This window comes from Mastigoproctus giganteus, chromosome 7 (assembly GCF_048544385.1).
Source record: "Mastigoproctus giganteus isolate SK-2022 chromosome 7, ASM4854438v1, whole genome shotgun sequence".
Lineage (NCBI taxonomy): Eukaryota > Metazoa > Arthropoda > Arachnida > Uropygi > Thelyphonidae > Mastigoproctus > Mastigoproctus giganteus.
The window spans coordinates 133,302,925-133,322,654 of record NC_143581.1 but is presented as its reverse complement, the minus strand read 5'-3'; the positions used below and the strand labels follow the sequence as shown (position 1 = coordinate 133,322,654).

General features: G+C 36.6%; 1 protein-coding gene across 3 annotated transcripts in view; it reads right to left on the bottom strand.

Annotated features, from left to right (window-relative positions):
- LOC150083209 (cilia- and flagella-associated protein 52) overlaps nucleotides 1–19,730 on the bottom strand; it is a 494,791-nt gene that overhangs the window by 250,803 nt on the left and 224,258 nt on the right. For all 3 annotated transcript variants that reach the window (XM_090377911.1, XM_090377913.1, XM_090377912.1), the window contains 2 exons: nucleotides 19,138–19,315; nucleotides 15,570–15,753 (listed from right to left, as the gene is read on the bottom strand). In XM_090377911.1, coding sequence (XP_090234037.1) covers nucleotides 15,570–15,753; nucleotides 19,138–19,315 — 362 coding nt within the window. The remainder of the gene's footprint in view (nucleotides 1–15,569; nucleotides 15,754–19,137; nucleotides 19,316–19,730) is intronic.

The following is a 19,730-nucleotide window of genomic DNA, read 5'->3' as shown; positions in this document are numbered from 1 at the left end:
CTAGCTGGTCGAGATGCTGAGGCATTTTGCCATTTCCAGTGACCTTGAACAGATTGTACATTTAGCTACAAGAATACCAGACAGTCCTAATCATACAGCCAACACGCTTGATATTTCTCTCACAAACAACCCTTCTAAGTACATGGTCGAAGTGAGAGGTCCTTTAGGCACTTCAGGTCACAACTTGGTGATTGTCTCTTCTCCAATAGAGCCTTTATCTCATGGCTATTCCCAACCTCGTATTGTTTGGCATTACAAGAATGCAAAATGGGAGATTTCTTTTCTTCTTTCCCTTGGTCGGATTACTGTTTCAAAACTTCTGATGTCAACGTTTGCTCAGATCGTGTCAGTGAAATTATTGTTGTAGGAATGGAATCCTTTATCCTACTCCACTTTAAAATCTCTTCTCTTATATAAACTTTGGTTTTCTAATAAATGTGCTAAGGCTGTTGAAGAGAAGAACATTGCATATTGGCTTGTTTCCAATTCTTCAATTTCATTTTCTGCCTACACCAAAGCTCGCAACAATTGGAAAGCAGTTATTAATCAGTCCAAACTCGATTTTGAACAGGCTAAGAGTAGAAAACTTGCTTCTTGCCCTAATGGTAGCCGAGCATTCTGGTCTCTTGCCAAAGGTATTGGCCACAACTTTTGCCCATCTCTGCTCCCACCTCTGTCAAAACCAGATGGCTCTGTCGTCACTTCAGCCAAGGATAAAGCTGACCTGCTAGCATCCCATTTTACTTCCAACTCATGTATTAATGATCTTGGTAAAACACCACCCACCATTCCCAACACGCTCCATTCAATGCCTCCTGTGGTCTTCCATCAAAAGGATGTCAAAGGATTTTGACGAATCTTGATGCTAAGAAAGCTCCAGGTCCTGATGGTATTTCTCCACTTGTTCTCAAAACCTGTGCTCCTGAACTTACTCCTGCCCTTTACCGCTTTTTTAACTTTCTTATTCCAAAGGTATTTTTCCTTCTGCTTGGAAATTTGCTCATATCCAGCCAGTTCCTGAAAAGGGTCACAAATCCCTCCCATCTAATTATCGTTCCAATGCAATTACTTCTACTCTTTCTAAAGTAATGGAAAAATCGATTAACCGCCAACTCTTATCGCCAGTATGGATCTGATACAGTCTGATCGCCAGTATGGATTCCATCAGTGTCGATCCACTGGTGATATTCTGCCTTATGTTACCCATTTATGGACAAATTCAATGGAAACGTTTGGTGAAACGCAAGCAGTTGCTCTTGACATCTCAAAGGCTTTCGATCGTGTTTGGAAAGAAGACCTTCTAAACAAGCTTCCATCTTATGGTTTGCCAACTGTTTTTTGTAATTGGTTATCCAGTTTTCTCTCTGATCGCTCACTGAGGGTAATGGCAGATGACTCTCTGTCTTCTAACTTTTTCACTAATGCTGGTGTCCCCCAAGGTTCAGTTCTTTCCCCCTCTCTTTTCCTCTTGTATATTAATGACCTTCTTCTATTGACTGGAAATCCTATCCATAGTTTTGCCAAAGATAGAACATTGCATTCCACTTTCCATTTTGAGAAACCTTGCCCTGCTCAATCAGCTTCAACTTCTCGAATATCCACTACCAATTCCTTAAATGTCAATATCCAGATAATTCTCCAGTGGGTCAAAGACAACTTAGTTGATTTCAATCCTTCTAAAACTCAGTCTTGTTTTATATCTTACAAAAAGGATTCTTCTGCTCCTATGATTATCTTGGGTGACACTCCGATTTCTAAGCAAAATGATATATCTCTTTTGGGGATTACCCTGACTTCTAATCTCTCTTGGCACAAGCACATTACAAATATTGCCTCCTCTGCATCTAAAAATCTTGGTTTTCTCTTTTGCTCTTGGTGTTACTTTTCTTCCAAACAGCTGTTCACTCTGTACAAATCGCAAATCCGCCCTACCATGGAATACTGTTCCCACATCTGGAGAGGTGCTTCCAAAACCTCTCTCAGGCTTCTTTCTAGATTGCATTCAGAAGAGGGCTTTTTCTGCTGCATTCCTTTTCTACAGATACTTCCATGGGCACTGTTCTTCTGAATTGGCTTCTATAATTCCCGCTCTATCTTTCAAAACAGTCTGAACACGTGCTGCCACCAACCAATCCATTTACTGTCCAAATTCAAATTCACAGGACCAACTTTTCATCTTCCTCATTTATTCATTCAACTGCCGTTTTCTGGAACAGCCTTCCTTCATACGTATTTCCTGAAAATTACAGTCTACAGAAGTTCAAGTCTAATGTCAGCAAATATCTTCTTTTGTCTTCTCAACCTCCAACCCAAGCATGGTACTAAGTACTATAGGTTCTAATACCTCTCATGTTTGGGGCTTTCATAAAAAAAAAAATATATATATATAATGTTTCCCAAATTTTTTTGTCTTTGTTTTAGAAAGGTAAACATGTTTTCTTTTTTCTAATTTCAGTGCCAATTCCAAGGTGTTTAAATTAGAGATAATTCAAATATGGTATGTTAAAACAGTCTGTTTATTCAACCTTGAGTTTGAATGGAGGACAATAGTCATGCAGTACGTTTAAAACTGTAGTCCATGACTGGTAGTTGCACCTGTAGGGCTTGAGCTCTTGGTACCTTCCTTGGTAACATGCTTTTTATCATATTTTTTTCTCTATGATTTCAGATCAACTGTAGACTGGTAGTCCAGGAATTTTGGATCAATTTGATCTTAAGAACAGTCCTACATGCAACCACTCTTGTTTTGATTCCTGAACAGAATTCAACATTCTTGTTGGCTGGGTAATCCTGCAGTTAGGTCACTCTGCTCTCATCACTATTTTTGTAACAGATATAACTCTAGAATCATCTACATTAATTATTTTATAATGTATTGCAACACCACATTATAAAAGAATTAGTGTTTCTGATTTTAGCGTGGAGAGAGTTTACTACTGTTAGAGGTTACTATGAATGTACACATTATAAACTAAACATTGGCACTGAAAGGAGGGAGGAGTAGTTATGTCAGCTATACCAGTCCAGACCAAGCAATAAGGAGGTCCAAATTGTGCCATGAGTTGAAATGAAAGATTGGTAGAGAAACACAGGCTAAATGAGGCTGTTTGCTCATAGGCAAATATAAGCAAATTTGAGATTGAGACATTAATAAAGAAGCCGACAGTACTGGATGTAGTAAGTACAATTCGCTACACACAAATGACACTTTGGAAAATTTCTTAGTATATTTTCTTGACTCATGCTAATGAAGTGGTCTGTGTAGATTGCTCCAACAACCACAGCTGATGAAAATCATTATATATTTGATAGATAAAATTCAGTCAAAAGATCCTGTACTTCATTTAATGGTTAAATCTTTTGTAAATATTTACCATGGTCTGTAATAATAGCTTGAACAAAATGTAGCTTGGACAAAAATTAGCATTCTCCGTAAGTTTCCTATATGATTTGCAGTAAAAATACTATTTCTGCTTTTTTAAAGTAATAAAGTGCAATGAGTTTACTATTCTGCAGAATATAGAATAAAATTGGTCATTAATTTCTAGAAAGAACACAAATAATTCCCAGATATTTTGGGTACTACTTCTTGTACAACTTCTTCAGTGATTGAATTTCTTTTGTTATTAAAGTGTGTGTGAAGATGAACTATCATAAGGATAATGATTAATTCAGTGAATAACTCCTAGAGGAAATACCAAGAAACATCTAAAAATTATCTCTATAATTTCAAGAAATTAAAGACAGATCTCTCTCCAAACAAAATGGTACTAAAAGAACATCTTAATTATTACTTTTCAAGAGAAATATTTCTCCAAGTATACATCTATCTTTATTTAGAAATAAAGATGTTGGAAATCAACATCTTTTCTAACAGTGTTGGAAATCAAGTGGCTAATTTATTTATGACAGTGCTTTTTCTTACAGAAACACAATAGCTGCATATCATGTCCCTGAATACATCAGCAAGTAACAAAGAAAAAAAGCAAGATTTGTTTTTTCTTTGTAACACCTATTACAAAGAAAAAAGCAAATCTATAAGTGCAAATTGAACTTTTAAATTAAAGGTTAATAGACCTCCCTGTAACTGAGATGGTGTTTCAAAATTACCATGAAGTGGTACTTATTAGTATTAGTAGTGGCAAATGATATAATGATGCAAGAATTCAAGCTTGTACAGATAAAATAAATAAAACAAAATAATCGGCAAAAAAAAATAATAATAAAATAAAATAGTTTGTCTAGCTCTCCCTTGAATTAATTCAAACTACCTACATCCAACTCAACTACCTGCTGGGCCATATCACATCTATTCTGTACCCATTCATCCTGAATCTATGTCCCCCATACATGTACACTCAACATAAGGAAGAATCCATCAGCATTGAGCCCATCACGAGGAAGAATCCATCAGCAATCAAATTAAACTCTTAAACACCTCAATTAGATCACCTCACAAGTACCTAGTCTCCAGATGATATAATTTGTGGAACTAAAGCCCTTCTTGGTAAGAGCACGCTTTTGTTCCTGTATCCCAATATTGTTGCTCTTCTCTACCAGTTCCAGCATATCTACATCCTTCCTAAACTGAGGCTTCCGGACATGTACGCATTACACAAATGGGTAACCATTTCCTTATACAATGAGATAATCACCACCACTGCTAGCAACATGCCAATATATCATTGATAAAACACCAAGAGCTGTATTAGCAGCCTGCCTGCCTGCACTGCTCAAAGAATTTCATATCTGATTATACACATTACCCCTCAGCCTTTTTTCATTTTCATCTACCCCAAGTGTTACCACAGAGTTCACCACAGAGATGATAGGTTAATCTGCAATTACTGTTCCCCATATAAAGTAACTTGCACTTGTTAATATGAAACTTCAATTGCCACTACTCAGCCCATTTACCTAATTTGTCTAGACTTTGTTACAGTAGCACACCCTGATTATTATAATTAACCACCCTGCCAACCTTCATATCATCAGCAAACTTACACACTAGCTTGATATACACTCATCGATATCATTAATGAATATAGAAAACAACAGTTGGCCCAACAGTGAAATCTGAGGGAATCCACTAAGAACTTTATTCCAAGAAAAGTAATACCCGTTGATAACCACTCTTTCTTTTTACACTCAACCAAACTTTTATCCATTGCATTACTATGCTTTTAATGCCACAATGCTCCAATCTGTACAGCAGTCAGTATCAAAAGCTTTCCTGAAATCCAAGTACACTGAAAGAACAGAATTCATGGGATAACTGGTTCCTGGGCGATGCGATGCTGTCACCCCTCTCGCTATTGGACAAAACCCACCGCTTGGCAGGTACATAGGTACACTGCATCACTGCATTCACGTAGATGGTAATTCAATGTCAGTATGAATAAACATTGTGAGTCAACCGACTTTGAAAGAGGGATGATAGTGGGTGCCCGATGCATGGGCACCCACTATCATGGGGGTGGTAGAGAAATTGCACTATTCCCATTTGACAGTATCAAGAGTGTATCAGGAATACGCCATTTTCGGAATAACATCTCATCATGGACAGTGTTGTGGGCAGAGAAAGGTGGTGGATGAATGTGGCCGTCGATGTCTGCCTTGCATTGTTTCAGTCAACTGGAGAGTGACAGTGGCATAAATCACCACTGACTTCAACAAGGGAGGTGCGAGAAATGTCTCCACCAAGACCATCAGGCAATCATTAGCAGCAATAGGTTATGGGAGCTGCCGATCCACCAGAGTCCCATTGCTAACACCATGACACAGGACTCTACACCACAACTGGGCAACAAAATATTGGCACTAGACCTTGATTGTAAACAGGCCTCCTGGTCCAATGAGTCCCATTTCCAGTTATGTCAAGCAGACAGGAGAATGCGTATCTGGCAGAAACCACATAGAGCTATGCACCCATCATGTCAACAAGGAACTGTTCAGGCAGGCAGACAGTCAGTAATGGTCTGGGGGGTGTGTTCGACTGGCACATGCTGGGACCTCTGGTATGTCCAGAGGTATCTCTGAATGGTCCAGGTTATATGCCCATCCTTGCAGACCATCTGCATTCATTCATGGTCATCGTGCACCCACAGAGCAATGGACTCTTCCAGCAGGACAATGCACCTCCCCACAGAGCCTTGGTGTCTAGAACACGGACCTATGGAGCATCTTTGGAATGCTGTGGAAAGGTCCATTCAAACCTTGGATCCTCCACCCAGGAATGCGATGGAATTATAGGCAACAATGCAGCAAGCATGGATGGAAACACTACTGGCCAACCATATTGATTGGGTGCACTGCCTTAGATTTAATATGCTTCTTAACTAAGGGCAAAATCCTTACACTCCACCTGACTGTCTTTTCTGTACACAGTGGACTTCCATATTCAAATTCTGCATCCATTATTTTTGTGTGACAGCATGTCTCTGATATCCCTAGAATGTTGCATTTGATGATAATCAGTACTTCAAATTCATTTACTATGCTCCTAGCATTAGTGTACGGGCAACTATACAAGCACTTGTTCTTACTCTTAGTTACCCAAATGCAGCCCATGTATTTACTCATTCCATGATAACCCACAGCAGTGCACAAAACCCCTGATGCCTTGCTTTCCAGACTGCGGCATGTTCCAATAAAAGCACTAGATGATTCTAGCTCGACCTGCGGCTCTGTTAATATATTAGTTGTTACAAGCTTCAGTACCTTTTAATCACTTTGTAACTTTCCCCATGCCATCTTTTTCTGCTCCATTAAATTGACTAGTTTCTGATACCACAAATTTAAACAGATATGCCAACCGTTTAAAACTGATTTAATAATAAAATAAAATAATACAAAAGACTAAAATAATATTTATAAAAATTGATTATTTACAAAAAACTAGTTTAAAACAAAAATAAAATAAGTAAATAAGTTAAAATGCATTAAAATATAAATTTAAAAGTGATAAAAACATTATTGAAGCTTTCAGAGGTGTCTGCCTCCTTCCTCAATAATGAAACTTAAGCGACACATCCTTAAATACTAGTTTCTGATAAATGGATAAATTCATCCATTTATCTCAGAATCCTTCTAGTACTATACTTTTCTTAATGGTATACATAATTTCAAGGCTTCTGTTGTACCATAATACCAATGTATTCTAACTTAGCTGCTATTCATTTGATGATAATTTTTTATAACAAAAAAATCACTAATTCCATTGCGATTACCTTTTTATTACATAAGGTTACCATAATGGGATATAACTTGCAATCACTTTGATTAGTCCAATGTGTAGCAATCGAAAATGACCTAGTTTTCAGAGCTATCATTACCTCTACTTTCCTTACCCATGCAATTTCACTTAATTATGCCTATCATTTTTGTATGTTTTTGTTGTTTCTCTATTGGGAAATGTATTTCTGAACAATGCAACTGCACAATTAGCATAATTCATTGGCAGATTATGTTCTCTGACAAAAGATGGTGTTGTTTGTTTGTTATTTGATTTTTAGGAGCATTAGCAACTAAGGCCATACTGCTCCGGGGATATGCAGTGGTCATTCCCTGACCTTTCCACATCCTCTGTATTTGATGGTCACAGGCTCGAACCCTGATCTAATCAAGAAGCGTGTGCTATGCACTGCTGCTCCAGCCCATCTGGCTACAGAGGTGCCGACAAAAGATGCAAATAAACATTTAGCAAATATGACATTATTATCACCACGAACTGAAACATCTATTTTTGGATTTCTTTCTATGAACTGAACTGTTGTTACGCTTATTTATTTACGGATGTCTGATTACGTTGAATTTCTTACTACTTGAAATTGAGAACCACATCTACAAATGGTACACAAGGCAAATGTTTTACCTTTTCAGATTTTACTATAAACAGAACTCTTGCATGTGTCTTTTGATATTTTACATCTTATTGCTTTGGCATATTAAAAGACATCAGAGATGTGGTATCACACAGATATTACGAATGCAGAATTGGAATTTGGGGAGTACAATGTGTACAGAAAGGATAGGACGGGAGAAGGTGTTATGCTGTTAATTAAGAAAATCATAAAATCAAAAGAATTCTATCCAGTTTATATAGATGAACAGTGCACTGTTGAGTCAGTTTGGTGTGAGATAAGCACTGCAAAAGCAAAAATAAGAGTAGGAGTGTGTTATAGGCCTAATGACTCGAATGAACAATTGTACAGAGAAATAGAATGGGCTAGTAAATCAGAATGTCTTATAAAGGGGGATTTTAAATTCCCAGAGAGAGAGAGAGAGAGAGAGAGAGAGAGAGAGAGAGAGAGAGAGAGAGAGAGAGAGAGAGAGAGAGAGAGAGAGAGAGAGAGAGAAATACTCTTGATCTGGTTATAAGCAGTGATCATTCATGTATTAAGAATTTGCAGATAAAGGAACCACTAGGCATCAGTGGATCACAGTGTACTGATGTGGGATTTACTTAAAGATATAATAGATATAATATAAGGGGTAAAGGAAAGGGTTTTTGCTTTCTGTACGGTGGGATCAACTGATGATGTTACCAACAGCAAATTCTAAGTGGGAAGCATTCAAGAAATTAATCATGGAAGCTACTAAAAGTATCATACCTATTAAGAAATATTGTTCAAGGTTTAGGTCTAAATGGTTATCAAATAAACTAATGAGACTCGTTGTTTGTTGTAGTTTGTTTGGTTTTTAAGAGCATTAGCAACTAAGGCCATATTGCTCCGGGGGGGGGTATGCTGTGGTCATTCCCTGACTTTTCCGCATCCTCCGTATTTGGTGGTCATGGGCTAGTACCCCGTCTAATCAAGAAGCAGGTGCTATGCACTGCTGCTCCTGCCCAACAGGCTAGGGAGGCACCAATAAGACTCATGACAGAGAAGAAAAATGCATGGGATGCATATAAATTATCACGTGACACAGAAGCCTATGGCAGATATAAACTAGCCTCTAATCAAGACACAAAGGAGGTTAGGCAGGCGAAGGTAGATTACGAGAAATCTTTGGCAAAGGATGCTAAGAAAAACAGCAAGGATTTCTTTACTTATATAAACTCTAAAAGGAAGGGGATGAATCTGATTGGTCCACTTGATATCGATGATTCGACTGTTGATGATCCTGCTCATATAGCAAACAAACTGAAAGAGTATTTTGCATCTACATTCACACATGAGGAGTTATTAAGGATTGAAAATGGCAGAAGGTTATCAAATTGTAGCAGGGTGCTTAATGATTTTGTAATACCTGAGAACAAAGTGGAGGAGAAATTGTTGAAGTTAAACATAAGAAAGGCACCTGGGGTGGATTGGATCTATGCAGTTATATTAAAGGAAGCAACAAAGGAAGTAAGCAAACCCTTAGCCATAATAATGAGAGCATCCTTGGACTCAGGGGAGGACCCCACGGACTGGAGATGTGCAAATGTATCCCCAATTCACAAAATGGGGATCAAAGGGTTACACGAGTAATTACAGACCAATTTGATTGGTTATTATGATGTGGTTACAAAGGAATTGGATGCAAAAAATAATTTTGATATCATATATTTTGATTTCAGGAAAGCTTTTGACACTGTTGCACATGGAAGACTATTGTACAAATTGGAGCAGAATGGTATTAAGGGTAAGTTGCTACAATGGATAAAAGGATGGTTAAGTGGGAGAAGACAGAGGGTGATAATCAATGGATGCTGCTCTTTGTGGACTAATGTTATTAGTGGAGTCCCACAGGGTTCAGTCTTGGGTCCACTGATGTTTTGTATATTTATCAATGATACTGATGAAGGCATATCGGGCTTAGTGTCGAAGTTTGTAGATGATACACAGGTCGGAAGGGTTGTTAATGACAGTAATGGCAGTGTGCTACTGCAACAGGACCTAGAAAATTTGGCCAGATGGGCTGAGAAGGGGCAACTGAAGTTTAACCTTGACAAATGAAAAGCACTGCTTATGGGTAGAAGTAACCCCAGAGAAACATATCAACTCTGTGGTACTACACTTAAGGCGGTAGATAATGAAAAAGACCTGGGAGTAATTGTGCAGTCAGATATGAAGTTTTCTGAGCAAGACAGGCTGCCAGGGCAGGTCATGGAGTTTTGTCAATGATATATATAGGAATTTTGCTAGCAGGGAAAAGGAGGTGATTGTCCCTCTGTATAAGGCAATGGTCAGGCCACACCTTGAGTACTGCATACAGGTCTGGAGCCCTCATTTTAGGAAGGATGTAGATTTGCTTGAGCATGTACAGAGAAGGGCAACAAGATTGATGAGCGGAATGAAGGGATCCTCTTACCAAGAGAGGCTTAAGTTCTGCAAATTGCAGTGGCTGGAGACTAGGCACCTGTGCGGTGATCTGACTGAGGTGTATAAGGCCTTGATTGGGTTGCGCATGCTGAATTCTGATGGGATTCTTCCACTTGTTAGGATTACGAACCTAAGGGAGCTTAAATTCAAATTAAGGAAAGACAGATGTAGAATAGATGTGCGGAAATTTGCCTTTAGCCAGTGGATGGTTAATTGCTGGAACAAACTTCCATCTGTCACTGTGTGAAGTTGATAGGTTAAATAAATTTAATGAGGAACTGGACAAACATTTAGAGAGAATTATTTTGTAAATTTTTTTTTTTTCTGGCATGTGATGCAAGAAAACTTATACACTTGCTTTCTTGCATCACATGCCACTACTACTACTACTATTTGATATCTTGAAAGACATTATTAGGCATTGTTAGTTTGGCAACTTGAAAGATATTGTTAAATAGCTTTGCACTATAAAAGTACTATAAAATTATTCAACATAACAGAAAATAACACTATTATTGCACATTTTTATTTTGCAAAACAGACTAACAGACTACCCCAGCACACCATGCAGCCAAGCCATTAAGCAAATTAGCAGAAATTTGTGTGGGGTGGGGGATGAAATTTTAATAGAGCTATAAATTACTTTTTTGAAAAGAAAAAGACAGAAAAAAGCTGAGTTTTGCAAAAAAGACTTAGAAACACTTTATCACCAACTACATTCAGTAGAGTAAAAACCAAATAAAAAAAGACGTTCTCCAACAAAAATCCCAGACAGTTGCCAGATATTTTATATCCTCACAGTCACAGTTATTCAAACTGTTTTTCATACAAATTTTTAAAAAAAACCAATACATTTATTTATTTAGAATTTGATGCTCAAAATCACTTCATTACAACTTAAAACACGATGTTCGAGAAACTTTACTGTGGGGCATTATGTTGGAAGCTGCAAGAAGCTATCCCAATGCGAGCAGTAACATTAAATTGTCAAACGCAAGAAATAAACACTCAGTGAAGTTAAGTATAAAAAAACTGTTTAATTTAAAAGCACAGTTTATATTATAATTTTTTTTTTTTTTTTCATCATGCCTCTGGAACGAAAGTTGGTTATTCTGAACAAAATTAACGTCCTCATTATGAAAATATCAATCTTTTACTTCTGTCACGTCTACATCAAAAGATATACGCATTTTTTAAATTCCTTGTTTTTATAAAATATCAGCTAGTATGAATCAGAGCTGTAATGCTCAATACATTCTACGTTGATATTAATATTTGTAAAATAATAAGAGGAGATTACCTCAATATAGTACGTAGAACACTTCAGTATGATACTCTCCAGAAATTAAAAAGAAAAAATCTAAAAACTTACATTAGAGTAAAAAAAAATTAAATCCCAATTTAATTTTTTTTCAACATAACTTCCACTGTTCAACATATGGGACAGAAATAAAGTATTTTTTGATATTACTATTGTTGGTTGGTGTAGTATTTTATATCCTATCAACAGTGGCTCAAACAGCTTAATAGATTCTTTAAAGATACTGAATTTAAAATTATGACCAGGCCAATACGGAAATTACACACTATACTGAACAATCGCTCGGTTCTTTCCACGTTCGCAACACAAATTAATGACCTGGTATACAACATTTCTTGCGGTGATTGCGACTCGTCTTACCAAGGTTCGACGCGGTTTTCTCTGAATATTCGAGTAAATCAACATGAAGCCTCAGTTCGTGTTTCTCGTTCGGCAGCATCAGAATTAGCCTTTCATGCCATTAACGAAAACACTTTTATTTAACGAGGCCAAAATACTTAAGGTCCAACGTAATTATACATGACTATTAATTGCAGAAACCGTAGAAATTAAATTACACGAGAATTCTGTTAATGTTCGTCGGCCATATTTGATCTCCAATGCGTGGACCTTTATGCCCATGCGCGAAGACAAATGATCACTATTTAAGTTTCATATTCAACCCTATTCGGTAATTTTTATTCCTGTGATCACGACATACAGTCGAAAAGCGTTGTCAGCTTCAGGAAGGAAAATCGTTTTGAATATTTTCGTTAAATTCTTTTTAATATTTTTAATTGCATTAAATTGATTTTTAATTGTGCTAAATTGATTTTAATTGTGTTAAATTATTTTTTACTCTAATGTAAGTTTTTCGATTTTTTTTCGTTTTAATTTCTGGAAAGTATCATATGGAAGTGTTCTACGTACTATATTGAGGTAAACTCCTCTTATTATTTTACAAATACATCAGCATATATGGTTGCAATTATTACACACAATATATGTTACTTAGACACATTTCCCACTCAATGATTTTCTTTTATACTCTAGATTGCTTTCCCATTTAAAGGAACCCTACAGTAATCTCTCATCATGACAGAGTCCCAGCGACCTTGGTATCGTTTTTCCATTGCAGATACATCCTGGTTGAAGCGCTCTCCTTGTTCATCACTGACATCTGCTAAGTTTTCAGGAAAGAAATACTGATGGGAATGAAGGAAATGCATTTTCATTGACTTTCGGCACCCCATGTTCTTGTAACATTTCAGCAAGGTTGTCACCAGTTGCTCATAGTTCTCTTCTTTTCTCTTTTCAAGGTATCCAGGTACCACAGCCTTGAAAGAACTCCACGCAGCCAGTTCAACATCATTCAGGTTTCTTTGAAATTCTTCATCTTTTAGGAGCTATCTTATTTGAGGGGTGCCTCTATAGCCAGGTGGGCAAGAGCAGCAGTGCATAGCACACGCTTCTTGATTAGACAGGGGTTCGAGCCCATGCCCACCAAATACGGAGGATGCGGAAAGGTCAGGGAATGACCCCTGCATATCTCCGGAGCAATATGGCCTTAGTTGCTAATGCTCCAAACATAACAAAACAGGTTCGTGCCCACCAAATACGGAGGATGCGGAAAGGTCAGGGAATGACCACCGCATATCCCCCGAGCAATATGGCCTTAGTTGCTAATGTTACAAACAATAACAAACAAAACAAAACAACTTATTTGAGAACCTACGAAAATTTCTTCCTTCAGCTTTGAAATGAGATAAATTTGGAAACATTTTCAGTAAATATGTGAATCCTCTGCTTTCTTTATACAGTGCCTTAGTGAAATTCTTAATCGGTCCAAGCTTGATGTGTAAAGGGGAAAGAAAAACCTTTTGTGGATCAACCAATGGAACATTCTTTACATTGTTTTTGCTGGGAATATATTCATCTCTCTTATTCCAGTGTTCTATGACATAGTGTTTGTCTGTTGCACGACTATCCCACAAACACAGGAAACAACAGTAGTTAGTGAAACCACCTTGCAACCCAACAAGCAGTCCAACCACAAACATTCTTACCAGAGTCATTGTAACGTATAGCAGCAAGAATCTGGGACATACTATCATAAGTTTCTTTCAGGCCAACAGCATGAACAAGAGGAATTGATGGTAAAGTATATTATATTTCCATGGTATATAATGGTATATTTCCATTATGAAGCAATACTGCTTTCAAACTTAGCTTTGATGCATCAATGAACAAACGCCATTCAGAGGTATTGTGATCAATATTCAGTTCATTCATAAGACCAACAACATCTTTGCAGACACATGTTGTTTTCCATTGAAAAATATCTTGAAATTCTTCATTTCGCTTACGGTATATTGTAATATTTGTACCTTTGGCAAGTAAGTTCCACTTGTAGTCTGAATCCGAGTAATTCAGTCTCCTCTCTGGGTAAGCCCAAGTTTCTGAAAAAGTCGCTGAATTCTTCTTGTTCAATGTAGTGTGGGGCCTTTTCTTTTTCTGGCTCGCAGTCCAAATCATGTGACGTACATGGTTCCGCGACATCTGGTAAAACGATTTCTTCTGTACCTTCATCACTACTTCCAATACCCCGAGATTTTGATGGCACAGGTACTGGCAGTTCTTTACCGTGTGGCACTGGCCTAATTGCTGATGGGATATTTGGATATTTGATGCAGTACTTGCTCTTTTTGGAAATACCTTTTATTTTTGTCATGCAGAAACAGCAGTTGTCGAAATGATTCTTGGGCTCGCGCCACACCATAGGGAGGGGAAAAGGTAATGCTCTCAGCCAGCTTTCCATATAACCATAGTCTTAAGTTCATTTTATAAGATATGTGGAGCCCAAATTTTTTCTTGGTCACCGATCTTGCAGCCGAAGTACAATGAATATGCAACTTTTGTGACATTTTATATTTCCTTCCTCTGAGTTTTTGGGGTTAAGTGTCCACAAACAACAGAAATTGTCTGGGTGATTGACACAAGTTCTGTGCTTTGTTTTCTCCATTTTAACAATACATTAACCTAAAAACAGTAAAAGCAATTGATAAATTTGAACAGAAGGTGAATTCTTGTAGCACAGTTTATCATACACTATATATTGAACAGTTGAATGGTACAATAAAATTAATAAAAATACTGACTTGTCTGGAAAAGTGCATCAAAATCAAAATATACTATATTGCAAGAACAGTAATGATATACTTGCTTAACTTTAAGCCCAATAAACAAAACCAACCAAAAGTTAATAAGTTTAAAAATTGTATTTCAAACAGTAATGATATCTTTGTACAGAATTCAGTTATCTATCCATATCTTAAAACTGAGACATGATAGGAAATTTTTATGATTGATTTTAAATTCTATACATAAAACTTGACCATAAACAACCATTGATTTGCTGGAGGTAAAAATCATGTTGGGTAGTGTTATCAAAGAGCCTCCCAATCAGATCATAACATGAGTCTGACTGACACAAGGAATTACTGCTTCAACAGAATACAACAGAGTTTCCTACAGCTGTATTTATACAACTGCATTAATTATTATTAATACAAATAATTGTTTTAACACAACTGCCAATGCGTCAGTTTCTTTTTTTTTTTTTTTTTTTTTTTATCTATCCTTTAAATTAAGGCTTATAATGTTACATTCATAAATGTTTCTCAAAGTATATGTTATCGTTTTTGTAATAACAATGTTACGTCCCAGTTCCATCAGAACACTGCATAATCTTGCAGCAGTAGTTGATGACCTGCGCACTCTATAAGCAGTGGAAACAAACAGTATTAAGTCTGTCTTCAAAAATTCAACAAATATCAAGTGCCACTGTTGCCATATTTAAAAGATACAAAATATTAACAAAAATTATATACAATTAAAGATTTCATCATTGTTATGTACCCACATACTAATTAAGCAGATACTAATAAAATTTAACTCACTGTATTTCTTCTAATTTATATTCTGTTTTTAATTTAGATGTTTTTGGTGAAGGAGCAACATTCACCACAACTTTGTACAGGGATGTTCCAGTCTCTATTGGTCTCTCTACTGCACGGCATACCGTTCCATCTCCTGCTCCTATGAGGATATCTCCAGTTTTCAGAAGAAGTAAGGATGTAATGCCTTTTGTTAAAAAAACATAAGAAATTCATTAGCTTTTAAATTTATCTCACATACATGTAAATAAAATCAGCTCGCTCTATATCATTTGTTATTTGGTTTTTTTTAGGAGCATTAGCAGCTAAGGCCATAAGGCCTTTCCGCATCCTCCGTATTTGGTGGTGACGGGCTGAAACCCCGGTCTAATCAAGAAGCGTGTGCTACGCACTGCCGCTCCTTCCCACTTGGCTACGGAGGCGCCGATCTATATCATAACTTAATCAGACTGAATAAACAAATATCACTCATATCAAATAAATATAATTTAACATTTCAAATAGATATTACTACCAGCCTTTGTCTAGAGTATATAAAATTATTTATATTTTAAATATAATTTATATAAAATTATTTATATTTTAAATATAATTATAAATAATTATTTATAAAATTATTTACACAAACACAAGGAAATAAATTTCAACAAATATGTATTCCCAAAAGGTACAACACAGAGGTTTTAAATATAGTGGTTATTATAAGGCCAAAGTAATATTGTAATTAAACATATTTGACTTTTCTCATTCCTACTCTTTTTTTTTTTTTTTAATTTGTTTCCATCTTAAAGAACATTGGTCGACAAAAATCCCCCCCATCATCAAAGATATAAACACTTACTAAGATGGTTTTGAGTGCTGATTTCAAATTTGTTCTCAGTTTTTAGCTAGCATGTGCAATTTTCATATAAATAACTGCTGATAATATCAGTACAAGTTAATTCAAATGATTTTATTATAAAAACACCAGACTGGTCACAGTTACATTTTTATTTCTTTTACAGTTTAAAATACACTTTATACTGATAGTTAAAATAATACAGTACACCACTGTAGAAAAGATACGTACAAATTAAAAATGTAGTGTGGATTATTTCCTTTGGTACACTATACCAAGAATGTCACGTTACAACATCAACCATCCTGCAGTCTGCCAACATACCTTGCAAGAAAATCCATGAATATCCTTACCAAAAATCTTGGTAGGTTTTCCATTGACTTAAGGTCTTGATGGATTCATTGCCCCTGCTCATTTCTCACTATGCAAAGCTTTCGGGAAAGAAGCGCTAATGCAAGAAATAAAGTTTCAGTGCCATCCCATTTCTTAATCTGGCATTGCATGTGTGTGTGCTTCTTTGAGCCCAATCACACCTGACAGTGTTGGTAGAACAGCTGTGAGCAAAGGAAACAACAACATTCTGTGAACACTCCTTGCATGTCTATTAACACAACAGTGACTAATAAGTCACCACAGGTATTCCCTCGGTGACTGCTGTACTGCAATGAATTGCTTCAAGTAGAGATGAAGAGACTAGGCAAATTTCAAATTATGCAAGAGAACAGCTTACAAACATCACTCTGAGTAGAATGGTGTCTCTTCACTGAAAAAGAATGAGATGAAGTGGATAAAGGTGCAACTGGCACTTTCATCACATTCCATTTCATCTTCTAAAGAATCTAGTGCCAACTAAGCTAGCCGGGTGGGTAAAGTGCCTGCCTGGCAACCCAAAGGTCGCAGGTTCGAATCCCGCCTTGGGCTTGGATCAGAGTAGAAAATGCAAAAACCTTGGGAGGTGCAATATGGTCACAGAAGCCGATGTGCCAACAACTAGCAAAAAAAAAAAAGAAAAAAAAAAAGAATCTAGTTCGTGTTGTGGTACCAGAACTGGCATACTGGTATTAACAATGAATCCACATTCAGATAAACAATCTTATGCTCTTTTCACTGAGAATCCAGTTAATTTACATTGCAAAAGTAACAATCACTATCATTGTCTTTTGGCTCCCTCAATATGATGGGTATGGAAGGAGCCAAAAGACAACAGCTAACATTGACTTTTTCTCCTTTTGTCATTTATCTCCTTTATAGCTCAGACACAGCACGAGTTTGTTAAGAAGTCTTGTCTGACCAATTTGATTGGATATTGCGATTGGATAGTCACAAAGGAACTGATGCAAAAAATAATTTTGATATATATACTTGGATCTTAGAAAGGCTTTTGATAGCATCAGCAAATATTCTTGCACCCTTTCTATTTAAGTGTATCCTATTCCTGTAAAAGCAGTCTTTCCTGTTAACAAAACCACATCATGCTGAGAAAAATTCTACCCCATTAACCTTGCATAATCTCTTCAGGGCCAAATTGATTGACATGGCTCTCATCATATACTCTCTCCTATTGAGTCTGGATAGAATGGCAGACACTTTTAAATTTAACTGTAACTCAACTTTTTTTCAACATTGAGTTGTATTTGTTAAATAAGTCTGCAGATCTTCTACTGTTAATGTTATTATTGCCAACCTGTACAACAATATCACCTTTTGTGCCTTTAAAAGATGATATCAGCTCTATGTCATCTTTTGTCTCTGAGACACATACCCTGGTACTATTCCACCTATCCTTTTTTTGCACAATACATTTCCCATTTCCCTGGCAATAGAGCCACTGACAACAACTAGTTCCCATAAGACCAGCTCATTCTGCCTTGGGCACTTGTTTGTTGTCTGATGATCAAGTACGAGCTCTTGCATTGATGTGGGCAGCTGAGAGCCTTATGGGCCCCAAATTTAAGTCCTTTGAGGGCATCCATCCTGGTCTTCAATTTCTCAATAATAACTCATAACAACACTGAGTTGCCACCTAATATCCTCACCCTTTTTACGTCGAGCACACACAAAGACATCCCCTTGGTAATATCATGTTCCATTCCTGATAGCTCCACAAATATCAAAGAAGCAGTACATTTCACATAAGGCTGTAATTCAGAGGACAACCACCCACCATCAGATCTCCCCTGAGCCATGGCACTCCCATACGTTTCTGCTGTATATTTTTCCGAGTTGAAAGCAATATTTGCTATTTGCTTGTGGATCCAATGAAAAACTGTGGCAAGGAACATCAGCACTACTAACAAAACCTACTGGACAATCTCTGTACCACTATCTATTAGAGGATGTATGAACTCGTTACCATTTCTGATTATTTTCAGACTTTTCGAACATGGGCACAACAGCCCAGTCATTAAACTTTATTACCATGCCTCATATATGTTAAAACAAAAATGCAGACCGTAAAATTTTGTCATAGAAATACAAAACCACATTATCTTAAATCTGCAGCTGGCAAACCAGTGGTTAGTTAGGAATTACTGTATTTGAGAATTTAATATTGCTGCTTCTGAGTCTTCTTAACATGGATAATATGTCACCTCCTCCTGAGATTAGAATGAAGGACATCTCTTGGTATAAGCTAACTAACTAACCCACTTAGAGTGATACAGGAATAGTACTTATCAAATAAAATAAATTGCCAGTAAAACATGCTCCATTGAAAATAATTTAAATGCATACCTAAACTATAGCAAGGAGAATCACCCTTTATCTTTTTATTTACTGTTCTTGTTAGGCAACGTGCTAAAACTGCATTTGTAGAAACTGCATTACCTTCTCTCATCTGCAGACAGAGTCGTATTTTCAGAATATCTCCTGATGTTGTACCACAGTAACAATACTCATCATTTGAATCAGCCTAAAATTACAAAAAAAAAATAAATAAATAATTCATTTTACTTCAATATATCCCATAAATTATCAGGTGTATTTTATGGTCATAATTTTTCAAATCAAATTTCATAATTTCCCACTTCCTTCTTCATCCGTACATAATGTCTACATCTATTTTAAATATGCATATTCAAAGCCCAAAATGTAAATTTATAAAAAAGAGTACAGGGGTAGATCATGACATTTTGATTATAGAGCCTTATAGACAGCTGAGTAGCATTTTTTGCTTCCACAAACTCTTTCCAAAAGTTTCCAATATGCTTTTAGAAGAACACTGGAAACTAAGCATAGATGCAATATTGCTGTAATTATGCAATAAACTGTCCAAATCAAATTCTGTAAATCCTATCTTAAAGAATGAGAAGAAATGATAGCTGCAA